At 34.7% G+C, this 22,639-nt stretch overlaps 2 protein-coding genes across 6 annotated transcripts in view; both read left to right on the forward strand.

Moving 5' to 3' along the window:
• Positions 1-22,639, forward strand: part of LOC109826289 (anthranilate phosphoribosyltransferase, chloroplastic-like) — a 46,264-nt gene that overhangs the window by 13,611 nt on the left and 10,014 nt on the right. Inside the window, exons 1-9 of one of the 5 annotated variants that reach the window (XM_020393301.1) lie at positions 2,971-3,054; positions 4,934-5,118; positions 5,838-6,141; positions 6,714-7,065; positions 7,194-7,311; positions 11,296-12,334; positions 12,419-12,647; positions 12,728-12,845; positions 14,371-14,486. The gene's annotated coding sequence lies outside the window, so the exon portion shown is untranslated. Of the gene's footprint in view, positions 1-2,970; positions 3,055-4,933; positions 5,119-5,837; positions 6,142-6,544; positions 7,066-7,193; positions 7,312-11,295; positions 12,335-12,418; positions 12,648-12,727; positions 12,846-14,370; positions 14,487-22,639 lie in introns of those variants that run through there. The other 4 variants (XM_020393302.1, XM_020393303.1, XM_020393304.1 and 1 more) reach the window with 4 other exon arrangements.
• Positions 1,543-22,639, forward strand: part of LOC109826290 — a 25,685-nt gene continuing 4,588 nt past the window's right edge. Inside the window, exons 1-2 of the mRNA XM_020393307.1 lie at positions 1,543-1,966; positions 2,551-2,730. Coding sequence (XP_020248896.1) covers positions 1,748-1,966; positions 2,551-2,730 — 399 coding nt within the window. The 5' untranslated portion in view covers positions 1,543-1,747. The remainder of the gene's footprint in view (positions 1,967-2,550; positions 2,731-22,639) is intronic.

Genomic DNA, 22,639 nt, shown 5'->3' on the forward strand with positions numbered 1-22,639 from the left:
TTATTTTGTGCTGATGATCTAGGTATTCAAAAAGGATGAACGTCATATGATAGATAGCTGACAATTTTATGTGTTTACTAAAGTTGATCTACTTGTTTGAATTTATGATTAAGATCTTTTTCGATTCTTGGGATTCTTGAGGTATTTAGTTAAATGAATAATCTTGAGGTTGATTTTGGATGATGTTAACTGACTATACTTATACTATATCAAAAGATTTTAGATAGAGTTTTCATATTTGTTTCATTTCTACTATATCTAACAATTTGTTATGTATATTATGTTGATTCTTAAAATTGATCTAGTTGTTCGAATTTATGATTTAGATCTAGTTGTGGAGTATTGGAATTCTTGTGGGTATGGGTTACTTGTTAAAAACTTAATGTTAAGCTAGCGTCAGGTTGAAAAAATTTCAACCCAACCTGAACCGACTTATAAATAAATACGACTCTAACTGTTAATTTTCGGTTGGTTCGTTCGGTTTTTTAGTTTGGACCGAACCATGCACAACCCTAGTGCTGTACATGCAATTCGTCAAAGTTAATATAGAAAAATAATTTATAGCTTTCATTGTTGCTGAATTTGTGATCATGTTTATCCTTCCATCTACCTTTTGTGACCAGCAATACACATTCAACTAAGAAAAATAAAATATGAGAAGGGGAAAAATGAAATGAAATAGAAACCGCCTTCTCACTGTATCCATAAATTATACTATAGAGATTAAAATAAATCCTAATAATAAATTCACTGAATAGTGTTTATATATCAGGAAGAATAAATAAATAAATAGCAAGTGGGGTCATGTTGAATCTCGGAGTCGTAGTGTTGTCCTTCTCCAGTCTTTTTCTCATTCTCGAATCTTTTCCCCTTTCTTGATTTACTGCTACTCTCTTCTTAATTTATTTGTATGTTTCCTTTCTCCCTCTCCTCTTCGTATTCATTAAAATATTTTAGTTTATTTGTTTATTTATTTACTTGCAAATTGCAAATCTCTCCACAAAGGGGCTGTTTGTTTGCCCAAAAAAAGAAGGAAATCAAAGAATAAGAAACCTATTTCCTTAAAAAATTGTTTTGAGGTTGTTTGGTTAGCTAAAAAAAGAAGGAAATCAAAGAATAGGAGATGAGATGAGATGAGTTGTCACTATATTATTGGATGATGTGGATGAGTTTTTAAGAAAACTTGTTTTGAGGTTGTTTGATTGGCTAAAAAAGAATGAAATCAAAGAATAGGAAATCTATTTCCTATAATAGGTTCTTCTCTTGTGTTTGGTTTATTCTTAAAAACAAGAGATGAGATGAGTTGTCATTATATTATTGGATGATGTGACTCACACTTAAGGAAATTAATTTCCTTGTTTTTTTGGAGGAAATGGGTGGAGATGAAATGTTAATGAGATGAGATGAGTTATCACCATATTATTGGATGATGTGAGTGATTTTTAAAGATGAGATGAGATGAGTTGGATGATGTGACATATTTCTTTTGTTTGGTTTTTTTATTGGATGATATGAGATGATGTGGATGAAAATAATATTTTATTGGATGATGTGGATGAGTTGTTGGATGAAAATAATATTTTATTAGATGTATGGGAAGTTTTAGGGATGGAAACAGTGAAAAATGCACTTTTTGAGATTTCCAAGCTCTAATTTCCTATTCTTGGTTTTTGGGAAACCAACCAAACAACCCATAAGTTTCTCCTCAATCTTGATTATTTGCTAAAAGTTTTTATAATTATAAGCTATGGCGGCCTACGTTGTCGCTTCTTTTTTAACTTTGCATCCAATGAAATCGGCGGCAACGCACAATAGCAAGCTACATAGCTACAGAAGCAGCGACAGCAGGATGATGACGATGACGACGAGGTTGACGGCGATGCCTCCATCGTCGTCGTCTTTGTTAGCAGCAGCAGCAAGCACGATTTTCAATCTCTCTTTTGCTCAATCCTCCTCATTTAAAGAGGTACTTCTATTTTATCTAATCTAATTTTGATTTTAGTTCGGTTAATTGTAGTTTGGTACCCTAAAGTTTGTAACTTTAATACCCCCAACATTTTTAATTGACGCTTTGATGCTCGAAGTCCACTCTTAAGTTTGTTTTCTGCATATGTAATACCTTAAGGTTTATACATTTTTAAGTTTGGTGTCCCGAAGTTTATGCATTTTTCAACTATGGGGTGTCAAAGACAGAAGTTTGGGTTATCAAGGCTAGAAAGGGTGTAAAGTTTGAGTATCAAGATGTCAAGAAAAAATTTGGAGTAACGTTATAAGAGGTGCAAACTTTTGGGTATGAAATAGTGGGAAAAATCTTCGTGGTGTCAAAGTGGTGGAGAAAAAACATATGGGTATTTAAGTTTAAAATGGTGTAATTGTTTAGTATCAAAGTGCAAATAATCCTGATTCTTACGGTTAATCATTATACTATTATTGCTGCTATATTGTCACTATTATGACTTCCCTAATATGTGTGGAGTGGAATTACAGAATCCTCTGACTTAATTGTATGGGATTAAATTGAATTGAATTTGTATTGTTATTTGTGTATAGTTGATCAAGACGCTAATCCATGGAGTGGATCTTTCGGAGGAAGAGGCCGAGGCATCTCTCGACCTCCTTCTAAACGAGGCCAACAAGGCCCTCATCAGTGCCTTTCTTGTCCTCTTGAGAGTCAAAGGTGAAATCTTTGAGGACGTATTACTACTATTATTATATGTTATTGTCATAAATTTAGAAAGTTTGGACTGAAAAATGGACTATAGATAGTGGGACTGGTAAGGGCCATGATTAAATGCTTCGGATGTGGTGGACATTGTGGGAATAGGAGGTGATAGAGCTAACACCACTAACATTTCCACTGCTGCAGGTAGGGCAAAGGTTTGGAAAACATATCTTATTCATTTCAATCTTTCTTTCTTGAATGAATGAAAAAAATTATCAGTTAAGATTACCTTTCTGACTCTCTTGCAGCAAGGAAACCGTTCTAGTTCTTCTACATGTGGCAGTGCTGATGTGCTCGAAATTTTGGGTGTCAGCATTGATTTGGGCCCTGAGGTAGTACCATACTAGATGCATCATTTACATATGCACTAGCATTTTTCATGAATTTAATTGTTTACTTTATTACTATTACATGTTTGACGAGTTATTTATCTCATGCGTCAGGAACTCTTATATGTAATATGTAGATTGGTAAATAGTCTAAAGACTGGGGAAAAATTAAAACAAAAAAAACCTTTGATGAGAGGGGAGGTAGAAAGAAATATATAAAATCAATACCCGAAATATGGGCTATGCTCACATTAATTGTTGAACCTTAGGTTAGAATTCTGTTTCATTCCATCTGGCTAATATACATGGATATCTAATGATAAATCACACGTCTCAAGGTCGTTTTATTAAATTTGATTGCAAACATGTTGTTGTTTTCTCTAGATTTTAGTTTCACATTGCGTAAGTTCGAGTGCTACTATAACTTTAAAATGGCTACACACCCAATTAGTCAAGTAAATGACGAAGTCAAAGAGTTTGTTCTAAAATGAGCAGCAAATGGATTGCTTTTTAACCATACTTCAATATTTGTTATTCTATGAACTTCAAGTCTTTTTCCTGGGAATAGGATTCCCCCAAAATTCAACTTGTTTGATGCACCCAAACATCACACACGTACCCATTTGTGCTTATATATATGGTAACTGATAAAACTTAGAAATATGTGCATGTTGGGTCTTGTGACAAAAGTAAACTACTTTGTATTTCACTTTACTAAAATGAGGTTCTTTTTTAAATGAATATTAGCTTGATACATATTTTTATGAGTCATATATACAATATATTTAGAAGAAGTATGCATATGTAGCTATCCAGACAGGTTGTTTATTATACACTTAAGTCTATAGTAGTGCCTCATAGTATGATATTTGTATCTGTGTCTACAAGTCATGGTCTTTTTCCTACTTTTTTGTGTAACGGTCTCAAATTCATTGACAACAACAGTCATTCTGCTTCGCTCCCATGGATAGACTTTATTGGTAAAAATTGATTTTATCCTCTAATTTTCGTTCATGTTTTAATTTTAAATGTTAATGAAAGTTTACAGTGATGAATAATAAGTTCCAGCACTCAGATATGAATGATAATAGTTCTATATTTTAATAACTAGTAACTCAACGATGGAAATTAATCAGCAAGGCCTTATGGGAAATATACCATAGAAAAAATGTCTCGTCAATATCAACACAATAGTTCAGTTGATAAAAAAAGCTAATACTCATGCATAATAAGGATGAAAAGTGCAGTGAGCTTATGTTCCAATTCCACATGTATTTTAGGTAATGTCAACCTTTACAAAATAAAATACAAAGTGAAAGGTGTGCCGACACTGTCCTCATTGTGTTGAATGTAGATACCTCTTATTCAAAACCTTAAAATTTTTGTTCCGGAAAATTTCTTGGGTCAGTTTATATTTTTTCCATATCCATTCTATCAAGGAAAATAGTTATTGATAGGCAACTTTTTTTGTTGTCCGAAAGAACTATCATAGTCATTGATAGGCATCCAAACTTCTGCGATCTTGATCATTCAAAAGAAAGGTTCATGTTGCCTTTTTTCTGTAAAGGCACATCACAATTGGCAGTAGGAAAATCCAAAGGACATGTGGTGAGCATGATATCATTTCATAGATTATAGGCTTCTAGATTAATTTATCTTTTTTAATGATCCATAGTGATTTGGTCATCTTTTGGGAGAATATCCAGTTCGATATTCCATTGACATCATGGGCTCCTATAGGTGATGAATTTACTGATCTCTTTAGCATTTATGACTTATTTCTTTCCTTTTTCTATAATTATCTTGGATTTTCAAGATCTATATGTAGATAACAATAATTGTTATTCATCCTCTCTCTGTTTTTTTAATTATAAATGATAAGGATGTGAGAAGATGTGTGGAGGAAGTAAGGATAGGTTTCATGATGTCTCAATATATCATCCAGCAATGAAAATTGTTAGTCCGGTGAGGAAGAAGCTCAAAGTGAAGACGGTCTTCAACGTTCAAGGTCCTATGTTGAATCCAGCAAGAGTACCCTATGATGTTGGTGTTTACAATGAAGATATAGTGAGTTTCTTATTTGCTGACAATTTCTATTACTTGCATTCTTGTTTTTATTCATCTGATATGAGTTATATGACATCAACATCGCTATTTTTTTAATTATGTTTGAGCGAGTGTTTTTTGCTAGCATCATATCTTAGTGGTGTTAGTGCCATCTAGTGTATTGATGAGTTTCGTCATGCAGATGTGTAAACAACATCTGAAACTAGGGATCCCCTTAAAATGCAATTAACTGAATGAATGAGATAAAGAAGCTAGTTGGCAACACAATACACTACATGAAACAGAGCCATTCGAAATTTGGAAAGTGGATTTTGCTTCGTTAAACCTTATCTTTGACAGTTTTACTTCTTCTTGACTATATGCTAAATTTGGATGCTTTTTGGGAGGTTGGATACTTGGATTTCACTACAAGGTGTTTGTAGGATGGGAGCCAAATATCATGTTACCATATTTGTCCTTCATACAGTTGTGACTTCTATTTTCCCTTCCATTTTGAAGTAGTTTTTATTTGTGAATGTTTGCTCAAGGACTTCTCGGTTTTGTTGAAGGCAATATAAGGCCTTTAAAATTGCCAGATTATTGTTTTGCTAGGTAATGAAGATGGAGGCAATATAAGGCCTTTAAAATTGCCAGATTATTGTTTTGCTAGGTAATGAAGATGGCTAAAGCATTGCAACGATTTGGGATGGAAAGAGCATCCCAGATTATTGTTTTGCTAGGTAATGAAGATGGCTAAAGCATTGCAACGATTTGGGATGGAAAGAGCATCGGTAGTTCATTCAAAGGGTTTAGTTGAAATAAGTCCACTTGGTAAGATCTCATCATTTATGCGTATCTTTCGGTGAGCAATCTTCTCAGTTGTTTCTTTTTGTCTAGTCTATATTTTTTCTTACAGATTTTTATTGGTTATTTATAATAAGATTTTATCTCATAAGCTCTTAGTTGGCTCTATAATTATTGCAGAACCCGGATATCTCCTTGATGTGACACTAACAAAGATTGACAAGTTCCATTTTGATTCATGTAAGAATCATTTCACTCATACAATTTTAGTAGTATATATATTAAGATGCAAAATTTTGCACTATTTATGTTGTAGATATTTCTGATGGTATTTCTAGTTAAATGAAATTGGTGTTGGGAGCGCCAGACACCCACAACGCCGCGGAAGCTAATTAATTCTTAGAGAACAATCCTACTCGAGTTTAAGACAAACTCAAACTATCCAAATACAGGCAATGACGAATACCTAAATAAAACTATAAGTAAAAGAGACGAGACAACAGATATACGTGGTTCGACAAACTTGTCTACGTCCACAGGAGCCATACAATTAATTTTTTATTTAATCACAAGAAATTACAAAGCTTATAAAAGTGAGAATCTCAAAATAGAGCTCTCACAACACCAACTTTCTTCACTGTAGTAAATGCTACAGGAATTGAGCAATTTTTCTTGACTGAAAAATTGATTCTCAAATTAATCTGAGAATTTCCGCTGGAGTTAAAGCGCCGCCATCACAGAAGAAATCTTCTTTTGTTAAATCCGCTGAAGATGGGCTCAACAGCTCCGTGAACATGGTTTCCCTTTTATAGGGACCCTAGGACACACTCACGCAGGCGAGATCAAGGCATAGGCGGATCTCGATCCCCACTGTAGGCGGATCTCGATCCCCACTGCAGGCGAAACTCGCCCTCACCTCTCCAGCAAGCGATCAACTCCACAGGCGAGTTCAGCCCTCGCCTTACACGCCCGCAGGTGACCCCATCAGGCGATTTCGACCTCGCCTTCAAGCCCTTGCCTGTCCACGAACGCCTCCGCAGGCTAGCTCCGATGCATGCCTCGCCCAAGCTTCTCTTCGCCTGAGCTCTGATCATCGAGCATCGCCTCCACCAGCAATCGTCACTGCCGTCGCCGTCGCCGACGAGGTCTTCTGTTCTTCTCCAGGTGCGATTTCCTTCAATTGGACAGTTGAGCAACAAGATCTATCATGTAGATGAACGTCGTTATTCAGATTTCTTGTGGAATGTCGAGATTGAGTTGTTTTCAGACTAACTGCGTGTTTGTTGATACAGTGCACTTTGGTATTCCTCGCTGCACCCTTCCAAGCCTAAAAGGATGAGGTCTAGAATTCAATGCCGGAGTTCTTAGGAACGTACTTTCTGGTGAAAAGGATCTATTGCAGATGCTATTGTAAGTTTTCCTGTTCTTCATGTCTGCTCTTCTTAGTCTTTCCTCTCTAGGAATACAAAAAACTTTTACCTTTCTGGTGCCAACTAGGGAAGATAAAATTTAGTAGGTTCTACCTGCCTGATACTGTAGAAAATGGTCTCACCCGACCACATTCGTACAAACAGTGTGCATATATACGCTCACAAACAAAACATAATAAAATTAAATTGAATCAGTATGTGTAATTTATGTATACGCAGGGTCTAAGCTCATAGGCAAGTCCCATCATTATGTGATAAAGTGTGTGCATTACACTTGGGTGGTCTGCAAATTTTTCTTGATAAGTCATCGAAAGTAAAACAAACAAAAAGGTGTGAATTACTAAAGTAGATAGTTTTAGATGGTTCAACACATCCTTGTTGCAAGGAAGGTTATCGTCCAAGTGTGAGACTTCTGATAATGCTTGTACACTTGACTAACATTGTCAAAATCCCAGAGTCGCTCAGAAAGTTGAGAAAGAAGAAAGTCAGAAAGTTGAGTGGCTTAATTTTACGAATTTGCGTTTTCTTAACATGGATCTATTTTTTTAACATATTACCATAAGATATAAGTTTTAGTCAAATTAAACTAGATATCTGTGATTTCAACACTATGATTTGCAATGAGGAAAAGCTTGGGGGTGTTACTCTTTCAGATACAGACACCAAAGATTTATGTGATTTCATTATGACTGTCATATTGTTCATCTGAAAACAACTGGCTGCTTCTTTACTTGGAACAATAAACAAGATGCTGAATCAAGGGTATGGAGCAGGTTAAGCATTGGTGAATGACTCTTGGATCAATAAATATGATTCTGGCTATGTAGAATATTTGCTGCCAAAATTTTCTGATCATTCCCCAGGCCTGGTCTCTATCATGGATGATTGTGTACAAGGTAAAAAACCTTTCAAATTTTTTAACATGTGGATCAAACATGAAAGCTATCTGCCCACAATATCATCAATTTGGCAAGTTGCTACTGAAGGATATAAAATGTTCTCAGTGTGTACAAAACTCAAGAAATTGAAAGGTGCACTGAAGGAAATCAACAAAAGACATTTTCATAACATTAGTGAACAGGTGCAAAGGGCAAAATTTAATCTGGAAGCTGTTCAAAGGAATCTCCAGGGTGATCCTCTTAACCCCATGATCATAAATCAAGAAAAAGATTGCATTGATTCATATAACAAGTTATTGAATTGTGAGATGTCTTTCCTTCAACAAAAAGCAAAATTTGAGTGGAGTATTAAAGGGTGATAGATGCACCAATTACTTCCACTCAGTTATTAAGCACAAGAGGCATCAAAATAGAGTATCAGTGATCTATAACAGATTGGGTGAAAGGATTACTGATGGTGAGGGGGTCAAAAATGAATTAATATCCTTTTATATGAATCTAATGGGAACAGCTGCTGTTACATCAGTCCCTGATAGCAATATTATAAAAAATGGGCCATGTCTGACTGATATAGAGGTCAGGGATCTATCTAAACCAATTTTAAAAGAGGAAATCAAAGCTGCAATCTTCTCCATGCCTGAAATTAAGGCTCCTGGGCCTGATGGTTACAATGTTGCTTTCTATAAATCAGCATGGGATGTTATTGGAGATGAAGTAACTCAAGCTATTCAGGAATTCTTCAAGACAGGAAAAATGTTGGGTATGGTAAATTCAACCTCCTTAACACTAATTTCAAAGGTCCAATGCCCCAAAACTCCATCTGATTTCAGGCCAATTTCTTGTTGTAACTGCCTATATAAATTCATCTCGAAAGTTCTAGCTAACAGAATAAAAAATGTTATGGGTCACTTAGTTAATGAGGCACAAAGTGTATTTGTGAGGGGGAGGCAGATATCAAGCAATATATTGCTTGCCCATGAGCTAATTAAAAACTATGGTAGGAAACATATTTCACCAGAAGAGACATGCTCAATATAGATATGAGGAAAGCTTTTGATACATTAAGCTGGAAATTCTTAGAAGATATGCTCAAAGGCCTTGGATTCCCGGGAGTGATGATTAAGTGGATTATGGCTTGTATAACATCTCCGAAATTCTCTATTTCACTAAATGGATCACTCCATGGATATTTTAAAGGGAAAAAAGGACTAAGGCAGGGCGATCCTCTCTCACCCTATCTTTTTATTTTGGGTATGGAATTTTTATCAAGAAGACTGGATATGTTGAAAAATGACAGAAATTTCAAATTTCATCCAAGATGTGGCAAACTAAAGATTACTCATCTAATTTTTGTTGATGACCTTCTTTTATTTGCTGATGACCTGCTTTAGAGAATTCAGTGAGGCCATAGGGCTTGAAGCAAATCCTGACAAGATCACTATTTACTATGGAGGTGTTAGTGATTCTGTTAAAGAGTCTATAAGCAATTACCTTGGTTTCAAAGAAGGTACATGGCCTCTAAAGTATCTTGGTGTTCCTCTTCTATATAAAAGATTGTCTTATATGGATTGCCTCCCTCTCATTAGCAAAGTTTCAAACCAGTTTCAAAAATGGATGAAATGCAGAATTTTATCATATGCTGGGAGAATGGAGGTTATTAAAAGTGTTATACTAGGTGTTCAAATTTATTGGACAACTAGTTATATACTACCTGTTAAAGTTTTGCAGAAAATTGATGAATTAAGCAGAAACTTTTTATGGGGGAAATCAGAGCAAAATATCAGAATTCCATTGGTTTCATGGGGTAAAGTTTGTTTAGGGAAAAAGCAAGGTGGCTTAGGTATCTTTTCAGCTCCAATCTGGAATTTAGCCTCTGCTCTTAGAGGTATCTAGTACATCCATATCAACAAGGAGCTATTATGGATCAAGTGGATACATGAAAATTACTTAAAAAACAGAGATATATGGCAAGTGCAAGCTAGATCAAGCGATTCATGGACATGGAAACAGTTGATTAAAGCTAGATATAAAGAAACAATGTGTTGTGGTGGAGCTGATAACCTGAAACAAATAATTTCCTCCTGTTATAAAAACTCAAAAATCCAGCTTTCTACCCTATATCTTGCACTACCCCCTGTGCTTAGTAAGGTACCATGGCATGATACAATTTGGGAGGGGTTGAGTTATCCTAAACACTCTTTGATAAGTTGGTTAGCAGTCCAAGATAAACTGCTTACTCAAGACAGATTGCTTCAGAGACGTATTGTGAATGTTAATAGATGTTGTTTATGCTCTGGAGCAGAAATGGAGACAAGAAATCATCTGTTTTTTTAATGTTCATATTCAAGAGATGTTTGGAATCGTATAATGGATTGGCTTCAGTTTAGATGGAGATCTTGTGATTTGAATCTCCTTTTGAACTGGTACTGTACCAGACTGAGGGGTAGGGGATTCAGGAAGGGAATCAAAAGAATGGCTCTTACTTTATATATATACAAGATTGAGTGTGAGCGAAATTCCAAAATTTTCAAACAGATATGAAAAAGATCTGATCAGCTAGTTATAGAAATCGAAGTCGACATTATGACATTATTTAAATAGTGAGGTAGATGTCAGGTGTTTAACTTCCAAATTTCTCTGGAAGTTAACATCCTAGTTTTGCTGCTGTTGTTTGTTTTCTTTTGTTATCTCATATTGATGAGAAGATTGATGTACAAAACTTTACAGATTAGTGAACGAAAATAAATTCTTCATTGACAAAAAAAACTTGATATCAAAATGAAAACGTGTGGGGTTATCTGAGTAAGCAGTAGCTTATCTAGGGAACTAAGATGACTGTCTCATAAATCTGAGAGGCCAGAAACAACTATCTAAATGAAAACATATGGGGTATCTGAGTAAGCAGTAGCTTTTTTAGGGAACTAAGATGACTACCTCGTAAATCTGAGAGATGCCAGAAAACAACTAGTAATTAGAAACTGTTAATGTGATAAGAACTTGCCTTGATTTCTTTCGAACGTGAGTTAGCGTCAGCTAATGCTTTAGTTTGATTGCGGGATATGCAGGTGCTGAATGCTGCAGCGGCTCTTTTGGTGAGCGGCCGAGCGAGCAGCTTGGCCGAAGGGGTGGCACTGGCACAAGAGACCTAACAATCCGGCGAAGCCACTCACAATATTCTATGTATTAGCGTCTCGATCAACTATACACAAATAACAATACAAATTCAATTCAATTTAATCCCATACAATTAAGTCATGGGATTCTGTAATTCCACTCCACACACAAATTGGGAAAGTCATAATAGTGACAATATAGCAGCAATAATAGTATAATGTAAGAATTAGGATTATTTGCACTTTGATACTCAAGAATTACATCATTTTAAACTTAAATACCCATAAGTTTTTTCTCCACCACTTTGATACAACGAAGATTTTTCCCACCATTTCATACCCAAAAGTTTGCACCTCTTATAATGTTAATACTTCAAATTTTTTTTCAAATTTTTTCTCGACATCTTGATACTCGATCTTTACACCCCTTCTAGCCTTGATAACCCGAACTTCTGTCTTTGACACTTAGACATCCTATAATTTACATTGTATAAAAGCTAGATGATTTTTTCTTTTTCTTCCGGATTTGCCATTCACTTTTCAATTTATCTTCATTTTTAACATCTAAAATTTGTTTTGGACCAAGGATATTTTATGGAGTTCAGGCCAAATTTCATCAAATACTATTCAACACAATTCCGTCCTTCGGATATTTTCTCTCTACTTCTTGGACTTCAGGGTATTTTGGGAAAGTAAACCTTAGCCCTTTTTTTTGTTGGCCCTCCCCCTCTTCCATTGCAGTAGGATGGGAGCAGTATGGCCTTCGCTGAGATCATGTGCACTGCCGATAACCCCTTCGTCATCCGCCGCCACGCCATATTTGACGACGCCGGCGAGATCCAGATCCTCGAGTACATCGAGAACCGCCGCATCGAGAGCCAGCCCTTCTCGCGTGGGATCAAAGTTGGGACGCTCTATGTAAACCCCCGTCAAATTTTTCTCAATTCCTCGCTCGATCAAAACCATCGCCCGCGTTCAAAGAAATAATAAGGTATTTTTTTAATTTCTCGAATTCTTTATTTCTCATTTCGATCGATCCTTAGGGTTAGGGTTTTTGTTGCTCGATCCCTTGCAGGCTCTCCCGAACCTGCAGAGTGGATTACCCTAGCTTAAAGCTGGTCATCGTAGGAGCCGGAGGCATAGGTGGTCGATCGATCGATGGATCTAAGACGATGATTTTTATTTGTTTTGGGTTTTTTCGGTTCTAAATGGAGATCTAGGGTTTGATACGGTTCGATCTGTTTTAGGGAAGACTACTTTCAAAAAGAGGCATCTTACTGGAGAATTTGAGAAGAAATATGAGCGTATGGATCTTTCTATTTTTTGTTGATATAGGGTTTGTTTTTTGGGATATTTTTGTAATCTGCTGATTTTTTGTGTGCAGCGACTATTGGTGTTGAGGTTCATCCTCTGGATTTCCATACTAATTGTGGAAAGATTAGGTTTTATTGCTGGGATACTGCAGGGCAGGAGAGGTTTGGTGGGCTCAGAGATGGATATTAGTGAGTTTCTTTGGCCTTTGTTAGATTTATCTTTTTTCCTGTTTGAAATATTCGGTTATAAAAATGTGATAATTTGGTATGAAGATGCTCTCCGAGATTACCAATTGCCGTTTATTGATTCATCTTTTGTGTGATAATTTTGATCTATGTACATTTTCCCATTACATTTTTGTTGGGTTGTTTCTTTGGGTATTTTTAAGTTTTAACATGGGGGATTTAAGTTGCTTTAGTTTAACAAGAGGAGCTTCAAGATTAGTGGGTTTAAAAAACAATTTAGAGTAAAGAGCGAAAATGTAAAACATTTTCACTTCATTGCAGAAGCAGTAATCATTGGTTTGCAAAAAAATGAAGTTATACCAGTGCAATTTCAAATAAATTAATGACATAAAATGTACTAAATACCAAAGAATTAGGAAGAAACTAAAATAAGTTATAAGTCTATACACACCATCCTGTGAGTGACTTTCAAAAACAATCGCTATTGGCTGTCTTTATATGGATCCTTATGTTAGTAGAGGGAACCCTTTGCATGTTTCTTCAATGTATCCAAGGATAGAAAGAGATCCTATGATTGGCTTCCTTTCGTGCATCAGACGTGGCTTCCTAATATATGAGAAAATTGGAAAATGAATTAGCAATATGAGAATGTTACAGGCATGATAACTTTGTAAATGGCTTCAATGTCTTAGGCGGCAGACTACACAACAATTAGCAACAATATCGGGGAAATAAACCTACAATCTAAATGTTATACATATCATACATCAGAAAACTTGACTGAAACAACAAATTCCAGAATAAACCTACAATCTGGATACTATACACACTACATATGAAAAAACTTGATTAAAACTGCATATATGCTGATGATTTGAGCTAAAATGCAATAGGAAGACAAGTAAGAATAATGTCTGAGATGAGATTTAAGCCTAAGCACTTAGTAGAAACCTGTGGAGGATTATAACTTAAAAGTATGATTTAAGGTTTCGGGCAATACTTTTAGTATATTATGTATGGAAAGGTAGGTAATATAAGATAGATGTGTATACCCACAAAGCTGTTTTGCTTGAACTATTAATGAGCATAAAACCGATGATGAAAACCTTGAAGGCCAAGAAAGTTTAGTTATGTGGGTAACTAAAAATGTTGTAAAAGGATCATTCATATAGCAAAATAAAATAAGTTGAGATTAAGGATAAATTAATTGATGTGTGATTCTTAAGTGTTTTGGTATATTCATCAAATTACCAACAACATTTAGCTTTCTAGCGATAGTTTATATATCCTTTGTAACTTAGGCCACGCCAAGTTCTAGAAAGAGCGGGTTTAAAAGACTTCTTGGATCCCAATTTTCATGATGTATAGTGAGAATCGATTCCAAATGGTTTTGGGATTGTCTCTTGCATCTTAAGAAAAGCAAGACTTAAACCTTAAACGAGCCAAGTTCGAAGATGTATTGACTAAACAAAAAGATTCATGTATTTATATCATTTTTATCTACTATATTGTCTATTCTATGAATCAGGTACTTAAAAATTTTCAAGGGGAAAAAGAGATGGGACTCAATGAGGTATTGGATTGCCCGGATGAAGGGCCTAGAAGCTTAGCATCACTTTAGGCCTAGCACCGTGTGAATTAGAGGTATGCATCTGCAATTTGCTTTGAACAAAACTTTCATTCCTTGTACATATATTTGTTGATAACTAACTATTTTTGCTTTGAACAAAACTTTCATTCCTTGTACATATATTTGTTGATAACTAACTATTATGATTATTGAGGTGAAGTCCTTTCAATGAAATCCTTCCTTGTACATATATTTGTTGATAACTAACTATTATGATTATTGAGGTGAAGTCCTTTCAATGAAATCGTTTCACAATTTTTTAAAAAGTCATAAGATTTTCTTTTTGTTTGCTAGTAGTTGAAAAATGCGTAAACTTTGGGGCACCGAAGTTAAAAATGTATAAACTTTAAGGTATCACATATGCGGAAAACAAACTTAGAGCGTACTTTGAGCATCAAAGCGTTAATTAAAAACGTTGGGGGTATTAAAGTTGTAAACTTTACGGTACAAAACTACAACTAACCGAACTAAAACCAAAATTATATTAGATAAAAGAGAAGTACCTCTTCAAATGAGGAGGATTGAGCGAAGGAGAGATTGGAAATCGTGCTGGCATTATCTCTTGCTGCTGCTGCTGACAAAGACGACGATGATGAAGGCATCATCGTCAACCTCGTCGTCATCATCATCCTGCCGCCGCTGTTTCTGTAGCTATGTAGCTTGCTATTGTGCGTCGCCGCCGATTTCATTGAATGCGAAATTAAAGAAGCAGCAACGTAGGCCGTCATAGCTTATAATTATGAGAACTTTTACCAAATAATCAAGATTGAGGAGGAACTTGATGGCGGAGAGATTTGCAATTTGAAAGTAAATGAATAAACAAATAAATTAAAATATTTTAATGAATACGAATACGAGAGGGAGAAAGGAAACACACAAATAAATGAAGAAGAGAGTAGCAGTAAATCAAGAAGGGGAAAAGATTCGAGAATGAGAAAGAGAGTGGAGAAGGACAACACTACGACTTCGGGCTTTATCGTGACCCCACTTGCTATTTATTTATTTATTCTTTCTGATATATAAACACTATTCAATGAATTTATTATTGAGATTTATTTTAATCTCCATAGTATATAATTTATGGATACAGTGAGAAGGCGGTGTCTGTTTTATTTCATTTTCCCTCATATTTTACTTCTCTTAGTTGAATGTGTACCACTAGTCACAAAAGGTAGATGGAAGGATAAATATGATCACAAATTCAGCAACAAGGAAAGCTGTAAATGATTTTTTATATTAACTTTGACGAATTACAATGTACAACACTAGGGCTGTCCATGGTTCGGTCCAAATTGAAAAAACCGACCGAATTGATCGAAAATTAACGGTTCGAGTCGGTTTTGTTTATAAGTCGGTTTGGGTCAAGTTGAAAAAATTTCAACTAAACCGACCGCTAGCTTAACATTAAGTTTTAAACCCGTAACCCATACCCATTACCTGACCTGTAACCCGTAATCTACAAAGTCCAACCTCACTTTGCAGTCGCCGCCACCCGCCATCCCACTTCACCCGCTAGTACAAAGTAGTCTCAACAGTTCATTTCCAAACCCTCGGAGAGAATGAATCCATCTCCTTGCGATTCTCCTTCCAATTTCTGGTGTGAGCCCTAATCTCTCTATTATATCTTTAATTTTTCGTCTATTCTCGATCTATTTGAATTTCTGAGCTGAAATTTCGGTGAAAGAGGAAAATAATTTTGAGGTAATTTAGGATTTGTGTTGCTTGGTTTAAACAGATCTGAGATATTTCGTTGTATTTGTTGTAGATCTAATAGAATATTGTTAGATTTAAGGTTTTAAGTGATGATTTTGTGCAAATTTGTTGATTTTTTAGTTGAAATATCTTCTTGGCCTGATTTAGATCTGCTGAAGGTGTATTGATGTAGTAATTTAATTATGGAGGTCCGTGATGCAGTTTCTTCTTGAGTTGGATAATAGAAGGATGAACAATATATTATATATATTTATTTGGTTAGCTAGGTATTTATTTTGTGGTGATGATCTAGGTATTCAACAAGGATGAACGGCATATGATAGATAGCTGACAATTTTATGTGTTTACTAAAGTTGATTCTTAAGGTTGATCTATTTGTTTGAATTTATGATTTATTTATGTGTTTACTAAAGTTGATTCTTAAGGTTGATCTATTTGTTTGAATTTATGATTTAGATCTTTTTGGATTCTTGGGATTCTTGAGGGATCTATTTGTTTGAATTTATGATTTAGATCTTTTTGGATTCTTGGGATTCTTGAGGTATTTAGTTAAATGAATAATCTTGAGGTTGATTTTGGATGATGTTAATTGATTGTACGTATACTATATCAAAAGGTTTTAGATAGAGTTTTCATATTTGTTTCATTTCCACTATATCTGACAATTTGTTGTGTATTATGGTTATTCTTAAGGTTGATCTAGCTGTTTGAATTTATGATTTAGATCTAGTTGTGGAGTATTGGAATTCTTGTGGGTATTTAATTAAATGAATGATCTTTTGTTTGATTTTAGAGAATCTTTACCAACTCTATTTTACAGCATTTACAGTTTCATGCATTAAGTAATCAATAAATGCATTTAGCTATTTGGAATATTAGAGAATTTAATAAATCCTCTAAGCATTTAATTGTTAAGCAATTCATATATCAATACAATATTCCCTTTATTGCTCTTCTAGAAACAAAACTAAATGAAGGAAAGATGAAGCATATAGCCAGGAAATTTGCTAGAGACTGGAATTGGATTCCAAATGTTCAAGAAGCTTGTAATGTTAGGATCTGGATACTCTGGATCTACTGACAGTTCAAAGTGTAAACTCAACTGATCAATGCTTGACTTACTCTGTTCAATTGAAAAATGGAAAAGTATAATGCCTAATGTCTGTGATTTATGCTTCAAATTGAAGGGAGAATAGGAAAAAACTATGGCAGGATCTTTTGAACGTCAAGCAGAATGTTAATTGCCCTTGATTGGTTGGTGGAGATTTCAATGCAATCATAAGTGCTGAAGGAAAAATGGGAGGAGCTCCTATCTCAGATGCTGACACAGAAGACTTCCAAAATTTTATATCATCAAGCCAACTACTTCATATCAAATCTATTGGATGTTTCTACACTTGGAATAATAAGCAAGATGCTAGTACTAGAGTTTGGAGCAGAATAGACATAATTCTGATTAATGACAAATGGTTGCATCATTATACATCAATCCAGGTGGAATTTTTAATGCCAATCTGCTCAGATCACTCTCCAGCCCTTGTATCTGTTGGGGAGGAGGATTTTCAAGGAAAAAACCTTTAAATTCTATAAAATGTGGACAAAACATCCTGATTTCCTTGCACTTGTGAATTCTGTCTGGGGACAAGAGATGAGATTGTATAACATGTACAAACTTTATTCCAAACTCAAGAAACTGAAACCTGTCCTCAAGGATTTGAATAAAAAACATTTTATGAACATAGGAGAGCAAGTTACAAGAGCTAAAGAGGAATTGCTTGGAGTTCAAAATCAGATGAGTATGGACCTTCTAAATCAGGATCTAATTACTTAGGAGAAAAAATATATACAAAAATACAACAGACTGCTACAATGTGGAGAATCATTTCATAGACAAAAAGCAAATATTAGTTGAGCTATGCATGAGGACAGATGCTCACAATATTTTCATTCCGTCGTGAAAGCTAAAAGACATCAAAATAGAGTATTAACTCTCTATTCAAAGAATGGAAGAAGGCTTACAGATCTGCCTGAAATTGCTACTGAGCTTATTGAATATTACAGGAATATGCTTGGGAAAACAGTGAATACACTTGAACTAGATCCTACAGTTATCTCTGATGGCCCCATTCTTACGGATATACACAGAAATGAGCTGGAGTCTCCTATTACCAGTGAAGAAATCAAGCATGCTGTTTTTACAATTTTTGATGAAAAGGCCCCTGGTCCTGATGGCTATAGTGCATCATTCTTCAAAAGTGCTTGGAATATTATTAGTGCAGACATGATCAAGGCTGTTCAGGAGTTTTTTAACTCTGGTAAGCTACTTGACTCTCTTAATACAACTACCATTACTTTAATTCCTAAAGTTCTGAATCCAAGCTCACCATCTGATTTTAGACCAATTTCCTGCTGTAATTGTGTCTACAAAGTGATCTCGAAAATAATAACGGCTAGAATCCAGAAAGTTATTGGGTACTTAGTGAATGATGCACAGAGTGCCTTTGTCAAAGGAAGGATTATCTCAAATAATATCCTATTTGCTCATGAGTTAGTTAAGCATTATGGTAGAAAACATATATCCCCGAGAGCTACTCTCAACATAGATTTGAGAAAATCGTTTGATACAATAAGCTGGGAGTTTATTAAAGCCATGTTGACAGGATTGGGATTTCTAGAAAAAATGACTGGATGGATTATGACTTGTATAACTACTACAAAGTTTTCACTATCTCTTAATGGATCTTTACACGGATATTTTAAGGGAGCAAGGGGATTAAGACAGAGTGATCCTTTATCACCATACCTATTTGTTATTGGGATGGAGTACTTGTCCAGGCAAATGAAGAAACTTAAAACTGATAACCTGTTCAAATACCACCCTAGATGTTCTGGCATGGGGATAACTCACTTGATCTTTGCGGATGATTTGCTATTGTTCAGTAAAGCTGATATCCAGTCAGTTAGTAAACTAAATAGTTGTCTTCAAGACTTCAGCAGAGTATCTGGATTAGAGGCAAATTTTAACAAATGCGTTGTTTGTCTGGGAGGTGTTGAGGATAATGTTAAGAATCAGATATGCTCTCTCCTGAATTATTCTGAAGGTTCTCTGCCAATTAGATACTTGGGGATGCCTTTGATCTCTAAGAGGCTTTCCAATCTTGATTGTTCAACACTGATTAGCAAAATTTTAGAGCAATTTTAAGGATGGCAAAACAGGAAGGAGCTTTCATATGCTGGAAGAATTCAGTTAATTAAAACTTTCATTATGGGGATTCAAAATTACCGGACAAGTAACTATATACTACCCATAAAAGTTTTGTAGAAAATAGACAAGCTTTGCTCTGATTTCTTATGGAACTGTAAGATACATCTAGTTTCTTAGTGTGATGTATGCAAAGACAGGAAAATGGGTGGTCTGGGGTTATTCCTTGCAAGAACCTGGAACTATGTAGCTGCAATGAAATTATTATGGATGATCCACACTAAAAAGAATATATTGTGGATTAAATGGGTGCATGAAAATTATTTACACCAAATGGATATATGGCAAGTTCAAGCACGAAGAACTGATTTTTGGATGTGGAGGCAATTACTCAAAGTAATAGATATGACTCAATAAATTTGGAGATAGAAATAATCTGCAGAGAACTATGAATGAATGCTATGATAATGGGAAAATTCAAACCTCTAGAATGCTAACAAAAGAAAGACTATGCAGGATGAGTGTGCTAACTAAAAATCTATGTACCCTGTGCGCAGTTCAACAAGAAACATGTAAACACTTGTTCTTTGAATGCCAGTATTCAGCATCTATCTGGAATGGAATAATGGAATGGTTATGCTACTCGAGGAGATCATGCAGCTGGGCTTAGGTGGTGAACTGGTATAGTACAAAACTGAAAGGAAAGGGATACATGAAGAAAGTGAAGAGAATGGCTTTGTCGGCAACCGTTTACTAGATTTGGAAGGAAAGAAATTTGAGGATTTTTCAAGGGAAACAGCGCACTCCTGTTCAATTGATTAGGGAGGTGAAAATCTCAATCTTAACTAAAGTGCTCAATGAAGATATACCTGAATATATAAAGGAAAAAATAGGAAGAATGTATTCTAACATAGATATGTTTGGAATTATTGTTTCTCACCGGAAAAACTGGTGAGGTTTGATGTGTTTACAGACTCTACAAATTGGGAGATGAATAAAATTTTTCTTCATTGACCAAAAAAACAATTGTAGATTGGTCCTGATTAATTGTTTCCATATGATATTTTTTGAATTATGTGAAATGAATTTCGTGTATAAATGATTTTCATACTGTTCTTACAGTAGCCATTATTCTTTTACTATGTGATGCACTCGTGTGTTAATGATTTGATGAAGTTAGAACCGAATAAACTGAAACGAACCACACCGAACCGACTTGCAACGGTTCGGTTTGGTTTTGAATAATGGGTGGTTCGGTTCAGTTCAAAATTTGATAAAAACCAAACCGACTGACCATTTGCACCCCCTAATCCTTAGGGGGGGTTAGTCACCTAGAACTTAAAATTAGAACTGGGATAATCTGTGGGATAAAATTTTAAGGTGTTAGTCACATAGAACTAAATCTAGAACAAAATTTTAAGGTGTTAGTCACATAGAACTAAAACTAGAATAAAATTTTACAGTGTTAGTCAAGCAGAACTTTAACAAAACTAGAATTGGGATAATTGTACAAAATTATCCCACTTTTTTTATTTTTCTATACAAAAATGAGAGTTCTAGTCTCTCAAATTATTCCAAGTTTTAGCTTGGAACTATGTGGTAAAAAACTAGAACTCGTATTTATTTTGTTATTTTTTATTTTTTTCTTTACTTATTTCCTATTATGGTTATCACCATCATTAAACCATCATCATAATAATAATTGTCAATATCTTATAGTCTAACCAAAAGTTATTTAATAGTAACGAACATTCTTGTAAGCAATTATCAAGGGTTAGCCACATATTTATTTTTCATAAATAGTATTTATATCTTCAAAATGCATAAATATATACTTCATGATTATAAAAATTTATCCCACGTTATTTTATCAAAATATCCTGCTTCACAAAATTGTTCCTAGTTATCCCACTAAAATATCCCACTAGCGAAATATTATTCCACTTTAACAATTATCCCATTTTGCATGAAAATGTCCCAATTGACTAACACCCCCTTATGGAATTCTCAATCTCGCACAAGCCTATCAAATACGCCACACTTGGCAATAGTGTGACTCCCCAAAATCATTTCTCTAAAAAGACACCGAGTCCCGACTTATCCCCAAAGAATTTTCGATGTTAGAGACTCATTTTAGCTTATCCTTCATGAATGAGGGAAGCACTAACATATTTGTAATACCCCGCCTATGCAAGCCTACAGTTATGTTTTCCCTTAGGACTTGTTGAGGCCCATTTGCTTCTTTTTTAGTTTGTTTTTAAGGACCAAACAGGCCTATAGCCCATATGGATCCCATGGGCAGTTAACATCTCACAAGAAAGGGGAGAAATAATACGTGGGATTTGTGTTGTAACTACATAATCACGTTTCTCAATGAAAAAAACCAAATGATCCCTAACCTTAAGGAATTTCCTAGGTAACCCTATCCCTTTATAACAAACCTTTTCCCCTTCCTTTGTCATCTCATCTATTCTCACGAGAAGAAAAAGTTGCTGCAGATTTTTCGATTTTGGAAGAAGGAACAATAGGATTCAATTTTAAAAATTACAAAATTTTATCGGTAAGCATTTCTATCATTCAGGTCTTCTTTTTTTCATGATCATCTTATCCATTTACTAGTATTTTTTCTTAGTGATTATAAAAAAATAGTTGCTAGATAGTTATTATTATTACTGTTATTTTTGTTCCCACAATATTCTAGATAAATCTTTTTTCTATGAAATATCAAAGTGCTCGGATGATTTTCTTTATAGGCGATTTTTTTGCTACAATGCAAATTGATGCTAGGAACAAACAAATATTCTCATGAGTCCACTATAATTTATTTTATGTTTAGATTTGGTGAAGAAGGAAACTAGAATGTTATTGGATATCTTTCTGAATAAGAAATCAATTGGAAAATCATAGTAATCATATATATATATATATAATTATATATATAGAGAGAGAGAGACAGAGAGAGAGACAATTCCCACAATATTCTAGATAAATCTTTTTTCTATGAAATATCAAAGTGCTCGGATGATTTTCTTTATAGGCGATTTTTTTGCTACAATGCAAATTGATGCTAGGAACAAACAAATATTCTCATGAGTCCACTATAATTTATTTTATGTTTAGATTTGGTGAAGAAGGAAACTAGAATGTTATTGGATATCTTTCTGAATAAGAAATCAATTGGAAAATCATAGTAATCATATATATATATATATAATTATATATATAGAGAGAGAGAGACAGAGAGAGAGACAA

The sequence above is a fragment of the Asparagus officinalis genome, chromosome 10 (assembly GCF_001876935.1).
Source record: "Asparagus officinalis chromosome 10, Aspof.V1, whole genome shotgun sequence".
In the NCBI taxonomy this organism is placed as follows: Eukaryota; Viridiplantae; Streptophyta; class Magnoliopsida; order Asparagales; family Asparagaceae; genus Asparagus; species Asparagus officinalis.